Source organism: Corvus brachyrhynchos, unplaced genomic scaffold, assembly GCF_000691975.1.
Source record: "Corvus brachyrhynchos isolate BGI_N302 unplaced genomic scaffold, ASM69197v1 scaffold191, whole genome shotgun sequence".
Taxonomy (NCBI): Eukaryota; Metazoa; Chordata; class Aves; order Passeriformes; family Corvidae; genus Corvus; species Corvus brachyrhynchos.
Genome location: NW_008236487.1, coordinates 2,210,650 through 2,221,252, shown reverse-complemented (window position 1 = coordinate 2,221,252; position 10,603 = coordinate 2,210,650). Strand labels below are relative to the sequence as shown.

The following is a 10,603-nucleotide window of genomic DNA, read 5'->3' as shown; positions in this document are numbered from 1 at the left end:
TTTTTGAGGAGAGAGTGGTTTCAAGCATGAGGAGTTTTTCATATTTGGCTTCTGCTTTGGAGCTATTAAAGCTGCCCAAGCTTTTTGTGATGCCCAGGACCCTGTCCATACCAGGGAGTAAGAAAAATTCAGGTCATAGTACTGAACACTGGCCTGTGATCTCCTGTGCTGATTGATAATTAGCACAGTCTCTGGCACAGTTTTGGCTTAGGCCAGTTAATGTTTTTCCAGACAATGCTTAGGCACCATGCAGAAAACAATTTATTGTCAAGGATGGTTTCCAGTGAGCAGCTCACTGACCGCTGCCAGGCTTTGGAGAGGGAAGGAGGATTGAGATGCCCAGCTATGAAGCAGGCCTGGCTTGAAGGGCAAGAGGATGGTCCTCACTCATTTTAGTTTTGTTATACTGCATTTAGAGATAACCAAAGTCAGTATCAGATTTGACCAGTTAATTTTTTTTTTTTAATTACATTCTGTAACTACTAACCCGGCAAAATCATTCTGTGACCTGAGAATGAAATGTATCCTCCCCAAAAACTAAATTTTCAGTCACAATATGTGAGCAGCAGCGTCTCTGGAGCAGTGTTTTTTTCAGAAATTGACATATATTTGTGTTTAAGAAACATAACTGAAGACATTTTTTTCAGAAGCAGCTAGAAGCTCAGAAGTCATCACTGCCCCAGCTAGTCATCCCCAGAAGTTCAAATGAACATGAAAGCTCAATTTAAATCTTTCATTCAATGAAATAAATTATTTCTGTTGACTACTCATTTCTAAGCTGCTGACTCTGCAATTGCATGTGCTCTCAAGTGTACTTGCACAACCCTGTTTTTCTCAACTGAGTTGTGCAAAAGTCTCTGAGTTATTTGAGTGACAATGGGGCTTCATAAGTCAGCGTGTTGCAATCTGGAGGACTACTCAGGAGACCCTGAAGGCATCTTTGGGCTTAGAGAATTCAATTAATGCTGACTTTCCACAGAGCAGGCTCCTGCCTTTTCTTTGAAATCCCAGTGTGAATCTGTGAGGCTGGCAGCAAGAAAAAGAAGAGGTTTTATTCTTTTCAAACACAGCAATGAGGCCAGCTGGCTTTTAAAAAGAGTATCTTTTAAAGCAAAACTACAATTACAAGTTAAGCAATACTTTACACCTAAAGAGCTGCTTTGCTCAGTTCTTCAGATCTGTAGAGGAATTAGGTGTGTTTTTTTCACAGACAGAACAAGTGAATGCTGCCTTAGGAAGTTAATATTGTAAAGTTTCATACAGGACTATAGCTGAAGAGGTTTTAGACTGAGTTTTCAGCTGCGCTCATTTGAAACCGTATCTCAACCCCGCTTTTTGAGCCGTTTCATCTTCTCCTACCCCAGCAGTAATTTGGAAATATTCTGCTGAAGAGAGAAGACCGTGAAAAAGAGGTTTCTGATTTTGCATAGTAAACAGCAATAAAATAGATGCCAGACTTTTAGTAGGGAAGAGAGTGGGCCTTCTTCAGCGTAGCAGTAAACTGGTCTTTACATGATATTTTAATTTGGAGCCTTACCCAAACTCATGTTTCACATCCTACCACCAATGTACCAGGACAGGACTAACAAAGAAACAGTAGAAAGGACCAGATCCTTTGTGAAACTAAACCTGGGACAGCTTCAAATCTTAAAAAAACCAACTAATACCTGGCTCCAGTATTTACTGCACAAAGGCAGACTTTAGTCTTCCAGCTGTTCCACAAACACGCTCACTTCCCCAGGTCTGGGAAGCCTGTGGAAGTATCTTGCCTGCGAGGTGAGCTGGCAGAAAGTAACACAGTTCTTCCTCTGCACCAAAATTAGACTCAGTGCTAGAGATATATTGGAGTACAAGGTGAAATAGATTTTTTCACATTCTAAGAGGTTTTGAGCGATTTCTACAAATTTATAACAAACCCCCAACACTTAAAAACAAAGGGCATTTTTTCACTTGCTTAAACACATACATACATAAAAGGATTCATGGACTCCAGAAACACACCTGCTTACCCTGTATAGCTATGGACAGTATAGCCCTTGGGGCTAAATTAATTTAAAACAGACACAAAGGTAAATAACTTTTTTTGGTTTATTTCTAAAAAGAATTATCTCTCATGCAAATGAACTGGTATTGAGAAAATGTGGTCACAACAGAAAATACCAAACAGCTAAGACTCCACATTAAGACATTAAGTTTGTCTTATAATTCCACTATTTAGGGACTCTCTGAAGAAAACTTAATGCTGTAATGCTTCAGGAAGATTTTCTGCGCTCCTCTGCCATCTTCTTACGTGGTAAATGGTGTGTGAGATCAGGGTTCTGCGGCAAAACCTACCAATAACAACAGCAGATCCCCCTGCCTTCCCTCCCCCACAGCCCTCCCCATCCCTGTGTGGCCGGGGTTCCCACATCCCCCTTACCATGGTGTCTCCAGAGGTGTTTGCTTCCCTTTGGGATCACTGGTGGCAGGTCTGTGCCGGAGCCTGGCTCTGGGCTGCAGGGCGGGAGGCACCCTGGGCCCGGCACGCGGCACCTGCTGCTGCGCTTCAGTGTCACAGCGCGGAGGGGAGAGGTCAGCCCGCTGCCTCCTGCCCTCCAGCACCCTCCTGTGCAAATCCTCCCCCACAGGCAGGGCTCACACACACCCCAGCTTTCAAACTCAGTGCAGCCAGGGTTGGCACGCTTATTGACTTGGAGCGCAGCCATGTAACACATCGTACGCTGTGCTTTCTAACACCTCAGGATTTTACGTCACCTGCAAGACACACACCATCCCAGTTCCCTGCTCTGCCAATATGTACTTCTGTAGATGAAAATCGCTCCTGAATTCCAGTACAGAAGGCATAAGAGAGCAAACAAATGGAAAGGAGAAGGATAGAAGAAAAACAAAAATAGAGATCTGGAAACTAAACATATATATTACCATCCTTAAGCTTGCTCTACCGTCACTTTTAAATGATCTCCTGGCTTCTCTATTAACATTTCAATTTACTTCTATTTCTTCTCTTTCCATGTGTAGTTATCCAGGCTGTCAGCAGTATGGGACAGCTTTCAGTACAGCCTTCTCTGTCCAAACACAGAAAGAAATCTGATTCCTATTGCAGTGTTTATTGCAGGACAGAGCTGGAGGCATCACCCCAACATTCTGACGCCAGATTAGTGCAGTTGCCTCCACCACTTTGCTCCTTCTGCCCTAGTTCAGCACTGGAAAGCAGCAGCTTCTCTCAGTACAGAAATCCTCGTGTCTGCAACCCCTAGGTAACAAAGAGGAAGGCACACTTAATTGCTTGAATCTGAGTGTTATGTTTCCCCAGACTTTATAAATGTACTGTTTATGATGATGTTTAATGAGTGACATTTAAATAGACAATTCCTAAAATGTAGGTTAGTCTACTTTGACATGATGATATTAACAGATTGTTCTGCCACTCTTGGCAACCAGCATATAAGTATCTTCTTTAACACCTACATTTTAACAGTAAGAAGTAGTTCATACTAGTTTTTATAAACTCAACTTTGGTATAGTCTTAATTTTGCTGTTCTTTACATAAACCTGCAAATCATTACTCTTTGATTTTGGCTGGGAAAAGCTACAGAACTTTCTGGAGCCATAATTATTTTTTTACAAAGAACTTCCATTATAATTTCCATCTGCTGCTTTGCTTAAGCTGAATCTGAGTTCTCCACAAAACCATCAGATTTTTGCTTTGAGACTAAGGAACAGGTTGCTCTAGTGTTCTTCTTCCACTGGAAGTGGTAACATTCCAGACAAGCTCTGGTGCTCTGGACAATCTGAAATGTTAATGCTCACAGCTTCAGAGAATCAAGAAAAAGTCTCACAGCAAATACTTTGAGCAGGCCACCACCCGAAACCTCTTAGGCACACTTTGAGTCAACGTGTCTGATCTAGCAGCTACAAAATCTAGAAGAGGTCTGTGAATTACTAAATTATTTGCAACTTAGTCCTTTGTGGCATTTTCTCCGCTCTCTCCTAGCCAGTGGGAGTCCACAGAGACATGAGGCAGACACGGCCTGGACCTGGATTCTTGGAAAATAAGTAATCTTGATGGATGCTGGCATTCAACCTCTGTGGGCAGATGGTGAGATGCCATACAAAACCTAGAGCCTTTTTCTCTAATTAAAGATAGACACACCTCTGGAAATGGCATTTTTGAATAATCTAGAAGTACTGTTGAACTGGTTTAACCCCAGCTGGCAACTAAGCACTGAATCAGAAGAGAGAACCATAGGTTGAGATATAGTTTAACACACAAAGCAAAACAAGCAAGGCAAACCAAGGAGTTGATTCACCACTTCCCCTGGGCAGGCAGGTGTTCAGCCATAACCAGGACAGCAGGGCTCCATCACTGGCTCGGGAAGACAAACACCATCACTCTGAATGTCTTCCCCTTTCTCCTTCTTTGCCCCAGCTCGACATGCTGGGCATAAATGCTGGAGATTGAAACACATCAAGAGGCAAATGAAGGACAGTCAACTGCTTTTTCTCCTCTACTGGATGTACATCACCCCCTCCTCCCTCCAGGCTGGTTACCTAAGTGACTCACCAAAAGTGTCAGTCGTGGATCATTTTAGAACAGTAATGTGCCATCTCACAAAACAGTGCACTCTTAGTAAGCTCTTTGGTGGTCACACAAAATCCTCTTTTCCTTTTAATTTGGGAAGTGCAAGTCTCTGCATTTCCCACACATTGTAATACCTTCCTCAGTAAGTGAATGAAGGTTTAAACACTTTCCTTGTGCTCCCTGTTTAACTGTTTCCTGTTAGTCTGTCGCCACCTGCTGAGAGAACCAGCAGCATCTCATTTCAGGATTCCTGACATTCCCAAGGCTAGTAATTAAGTGCCTTTATAAATAACACTGCTATGTTGATAAAATACTGGTTTTCGGGCATTATCCCTGAAACAGAGAACTGTGCTATGTATTTTTACTTTTTATTTGTAGAGTTCTCTCCCCTAATACAGCAAGGTCTGTGCTATGTATTTTTACTTTTTATTTGTAGAGTTCTCTGCCCTAATACAGCAAGGTCAGAACTGTAGTTAGTTCTAATATAAAGATACATTCATCTAATAATAATGAATCCCAGGTACTTTATTCTTGGTTGTATTGGTCTTTGACATCCCAAAATGCAGATTTACACTCTACCAATGTCATCACTTGATTAGATCTCGTCAGATTCACAGAATGAAGACATTCTCTACTTAATTCAAATATGCTGAAACAATGAAACAATGTGAAACAATTCTGGAAAACTTTGATATACTTTGTAGTATATCAATACATTAAATATAATTTTCTTCATATACTCAATCACAGTACAAACAAGCAATTCTACAAAGAGGTAAATCAGTAGTCACTTTATTATAAAAGTTAGATACTGCAGTTTTAGTATTAATTGCAAAAAACCCTGATAGCTTATTTCTGCCTTCTTGTTCTCTCATGATGAATTAAAACCAATATAAATTCTAAATCAGTAGTACTCCAATAAAGTCAAGGTTACCAACCTACACTTAAAATAAAGTTGAATGTTAAAAGTTAAAACAACATTTAACAGTATTTTAAAAGCTATGTGTGGCCTGCTGAAGCCACTGGTCCAAACCAACCTCCACAACAGCATCTCTGCCATCTAACTAAAAGTGATGCCAGAAGACTACAGCAAAAAGTGTTCATTACTAACAGTCACTTTGATAAGAATTTGGCCTGACTTCAGAGTGAAGTTTCCCATTTTATTAACTGGCTTACAAAGGAGTTAACCTGAGGCCTTCCAAAGCAGGGGGGCAGAAGACTCATCCTGGTCATTTCTTGGAAGAGCTCAACTCCACACAGAGCTTGTGCTTCATTCTACCTGATTTCACATCAAGTGTTGTTCGCAGAGTTGTAACTACACTTACAGCTGGATGACAGGAACCATTCAGCAATATCAAAGGCTGCTCTTCCCTGTGTGTGCAGAGTATGTAAGAAATTACTTTTTTATATGGTGAAGCACTATGTGCTACTTAACCTGGTATACAGTCCTGGCAGAGACAAAAACTTTGGGGAGGGATATGGGATTGGTTTGGGTTTTATTCTTGAGACAACTAGGCAAGGTCATTACTGCACTCATGAATAACCTGCCCAAGTTTGTCTGACAGTAATGCTGGAGTGTTTCTCTTTTTGGGATAATTTAAGATGAAACTATTTTTAGCAGTGAAGGTGAGACTGTTTTCAAAGTGTCTCTGTAGGCAGCAAAGCAACAGATCACACACAGTCTGAGGGTACCAACAGGCCATCTATGTGAAGAAAACAGGAACAGCCACTACCTTGGAGTATGGTTATTGCTAGAGACAAAGGGCACTACTGTTGTAAGACACCACACTGAGGTCTACACTGGTTACTTTTCATGGGTTTGGTGTGGTCCCACCAAAAAGGCTGCTCTGATAACATTTTGTAGTTTGGGCTGACATCAGTGAGCCTACACCCTTTTGGCACCGGTGCTGGGATGACAGGCTACTTGTCCCCAGCCTCTCTAACCTGTCCCCTCCAGCACACAACAGTTTGAAAGCAGTGTTTTGTTAGGTCAGTGCTCCCTCCTTGGAATGTACCTTTTGTCAAGTGATGATAGACGGGTGAATGGATGGAGAAGAAATTCATGTTCTACCCCAAACATCCAATTTCTGCCCCAAGTGGTCAGAAATGGAGTTGGTCTGGTGACAGACCTGCAGATGTACAATTTTCTTGCCACTGATCTGGGGAAGGTCTTGTGACCTTCTTTTCTATAAAAATAAACTTTTGTTCTGAATGACAGAGCATTGCTAAATGACTCCATCCAACCCAAGACTTTGGATACTGGGGACTTGAGGAGCAATTCTGGATATACAGAGAGACTTTTTGACATCTACATAAACAAAGCAAGAGGAAGGGAAAGTAAAACAAAGCAACAACTTCAGTTGTTCAACTAGACCATAACATAGAATATAATTTAAAAAAATAAATCTATTTCCTGACCACCACCACCACATGCTGCTAAGAATGACTGTGCATCAGGCAAGCACAAAGTGCTGTAATTTGCATTTAAGAAGAGTGGATACAGCACAACAATCTCTGTGGCCCACCCACCTCATCTTTCCAGCTTAAATATGACTAAAATCCAGTGTGCCTGTACAAAGAGGCATCAGTCACAAGAGAAACTATGGCTTTCAAAATGCAATAGGCTTTACTTTCTCCAGTGTTTTTCTTCCATGTGCTTGTCCTAAATCCCATGCTGCAAGAGCTGAGCTTTTCAGATGTCTTCAGGCAAAACAGAATATTCCCCTAAACACTGGTACTCTATTGCCTGCTACAGTCATGCCTCCAGGAACACTGCTGCACTTGTTCAGAGAACTGCCCAGCATTTGCAAGGACGAGAACTTCTTCCATAGTTCATAACTGGCTACACAACCCCCACTCAAGAGACACATCCAAAGCAAAAGTGCTTGAAAAGGAGGATTCTCATTCACTTGTAGATATGGAAGGAGTGGCTTTACCCTAATGTTGGACAGAACCAAGCAAAATGTCAGGAATACTCGCTGTGGTTTCAAAATTCGTACACCACCATTCCCTGTCTGAAGAAATTCCCAGAGTCCATAGGTGGTCATCTCAGATTTCAACAGTCCCTGAAGAGCCTGGTAACATCCCGAAGACAAGGTGACACTTTGAGTGATGGAAGACATTTAGTCTCGAATTGGAGGCCTATGGATTGGAGAAAGCACAGCTGCCCAAGCCTGGCGGAAGAGCTGGACCAGTTTGTAAATGAATGGCAGTGATGTGGGAGAAGCTGCAAAGCAGAATAAAAAGCAAAAGAGCTTGCATTATAAAAGGTAAAACTAGCATACACTAAACATATTAAGAACTACTCCCAGCTACAGTTAATAACAACCTAATTCTCTTCCTTCCTTCAGTTCAGTTCTTGGATCTTTACTCTGGGTACTGCTCCCTAGCAAGCTGCCTTCACTCTTTTCCAATGGATTATTTGTAGAATAACTGTGGAGCACCTGTCACGCAGCAGAAGGGGAAACATCCAACCCCATCACATCCCAGCTGCCACCTCTGTGTCACAAGACCAGCCCATTCCTCAGGGACAGCAGCAGCCATCAGCAGTGAAACTCCAGCACAAGATGATCAAATGCATGGCACAGTGCTGCCCCCGGGAACTCTACTTTCCTGATGGCACAGCCTCTTGGGCAATCACTCATCCAGGGGACATCACCTCGTGCCACCACCAGCTGACTGAGGAAAAGGCTGAGTCTAGGACAGCTCTGCCTGCCTCTCACAGTCTGTGCCTTGTCTGCTGGAAGGAGTTTTCAGAAAACTGGCATTTGTGGAGCTTCATCTTTCTACATGGACTGCAACTGGACACACTAAGTTTCTAGTCACCCAGTTTTTGTGTTTCCCTGAGACATTTATACAGACCAAATTTATTAAAAGCAACTCATTTCTTCTCCATAACCATAATGAAATTTTAGAAATTGGCAATCTTATTCCTGTACCTGGGTCTAATCTCACCACCACCAGGTACAGCAAAAAAGTGGCCAAGAGCATCTTCTTGTAAGGAAGTAAATAGAAGTGGTTTGACATGGACCTCAGGGCTCTACGTAGCAACGTCAACATGGTCAGGAGCTTTTGGGACAGCGCTCCTGGAAAACAAGAACAGAAAAGCTGTTAGGGCAAAGTAAAGTTTAAAAAGTACTCACATATATATATAGACAATAAGAAACTAAGATACTAGAAGTCTGATTGCATGAGAGTTGGGTTGGGTTTGGGTTTTTATGTAACAGGGAACAGAGAAACGGTACAATTTTGTAATACAATTCATTATACTTCTTTTTTAGGCATCTACTTTAATACATTATGATCTTATACCACAGTAGTGCCAGCTTCTCTCCTGGGAGAAAACATCAAGTGATTTACAGTTCTGGAGAAGCAGAACTTTAAATGCTGACTTGGACTCAACTGTAAATGGAAATGGAGCAAACTGTGTTCAGAGCCAATAAAACATACCCTTAGAGGATTGCCAGGTAGTCTTAGTTTTCCTTTTTCACCTTAAAAAAAGCCCCCAAAACCTCCACAGTGCTTTTAATCCTGGATATTAATTGTCATCTCCTGATGCTGGCAGAGACTAAGTATACTTTGCCATTCTCAGCAAAGGTATCACTAAGTCTTCTATTTCCTGCTGTGGTACACAATGGGACTTCCTCACAGCCGGTTTGTCAGGGCAACGTTCTTAACACATAGTTAATACTTGCGACCCTTCGCCAGTAAGGGACCAACTTGAATTGAAACTGTAAAAAAGGAGCACAAACAACAGAGGGAAAGCCCACCCAGAACAGTTTCTGTCACTGGGTCCTGCTGCTCCTCAGCAGCCGAGCGCGTCTCCTCCTGCCGAGTCCACTGGCAGCGGCTGTCGCAAATGGTGCCGAGGAAGGCCAGCTGCTGCTCGCTGTCAAACACGTCACAGCCTCGCACCAGCTCCTCCGCGCCCTCGAAGCGGCCCAGCGGCAGCAGCACGTGCACCAGGTAGAGCTCCAGCACGGACCCGAACTCGGGGAGGCTCTGGTTGGCGTGGTCTCTCAGCCAGCTGCTGCCCACTTCCAGCATCACCTGCGGCTCTCTCACTTTGCTGTACAACAGGATACTGAAATACAAGGGAGAGGTGTGAGAAAACCCTAAGTCTTTGTCAAAGCTGACATCACGGACAGCTACTGCTCCCAAGCAGCTGTCATGAAGGTATGAACGAGGGTCTACATCAAAGCAGAGAGAATTCTGAGGCAGACAACAGGTGCAGCTATTGGTGCTACTCTCTCAGCATCACCCGTTTTGTACTTGATCACCATGAAGCAATCTTGCAGACAGGCTCCAGCACACACAGGTCAAGTACAGGCCTGTCCCAGATGTCACTTACCCCAAGCAAAGTGAAAACATCACATAATACGCAAGCCTGGCCTGCTGTTAAACCTAACGCAAGCCCTGTGTGTACATCTGACAGCAACAGACAGGAACTCACCACAGCTCCAGAACTTTTGGAGGCAGATGTTCAGGGACATGGTAATACTGTAGGACCCAAGACAGAACGTCTCTCCACCGGTTCATCTCGGCCAGCGCCTGAATCCCCACAACACAAAGGGAGCATTTCACTTCTGCAAAACTGGTAAGGAACAGACACCTAAGTAAGAGCTTCTTACAACCACATTTCCCCTCACATCCCTTCCAGTGAGCTTCAGTGCAGCCCAGGTACTCCACAGGTCTCTGGCACCTGCTTTCCCTCCTTTCCCTCTACTTGGCCCCTATAAAAAGGCCAATTCGACCTCCGAGGATATGCCCTGTGACTGTATCTCTGAGAGAACGAAGGGAAGGCTCCTGGGCACACCTCACTTCCCTCAAACACGCACAGATCCCTTCATATGAAACCTGTTAATATCCACAGGGCCAAAAGAAACCCCAAAAAGGGGCAAGCATGGCCTGAAGTTCGAAGCCGGCCCCGCGCTGATGCGACACCGAGCAGCTTCCCAGCGCCACCCCGTCCCCTCCGCACTCCCGGCACCGCTCGCACCTCTCGTGGCCGGGGCCGGGGCC

General features: G+C 43.6%; 2 protein-coding genes and 1 long non-coding RNA gene across 4 annotated transcripts in view; 1 reads left to right on the top strand and 2 right to left on the bottom strand.

The window, feature by feature from the left end:
- LOC108444691 overlaps nt 1-770 on the top strand; it is an 8,120-nt gene extending 7,350 nt beyond the window's left edge. For both annotated transcript variants that reach the window (XR_001859326.1, XR_001859325.1), the window contains exon 3: nt 648-770. This is a non-coding gene — a long non-coding RNA (uncharacterized LOC108444691). The remainder of the gene's footprint in view (nt 1-647) is intronic.
- TUBA8 (tubulin alpha 8) overlaps nt 1-4,979 on the bottom strand; it is a 9,395-nt gene extending 4,416 nt beyond the window's left edge. The window contains exon 1 of the mRNA XM_008644001.2: nt 2,420-4,979. Coding sequence (XP_008642223.1) covers nt 2,420-2,422 — 3 coding nt within the window. The 5' untranslated portion in view covers nt 2,423-4,979. The remainder of the gene's footprint in view (nt 1-2,419) is intronic.
- Nucleotides 4,980-5,358: 379 nt separating this feature from the next.
- On the bottom strand, nt 5,359-10,600 carry PEX26 (peroxisomal biogenesis factor 26; the record flags this gene model as incomplete). Its single annotated transcript, XM_017726197.1, has 5 exons — nt 5,359-7,808; nt 8,521-8,667; nt 9,352-9,665; nt 10,035-10,175; nt 10,581-10,600. Coding segments are annotated over 5 exons (726 nt in total), but the record flags the coding sequence as incomplete, so codon positions are not given.
- Nucleotides 10,601-10,603: the final 3 nt, after the last annotated feature.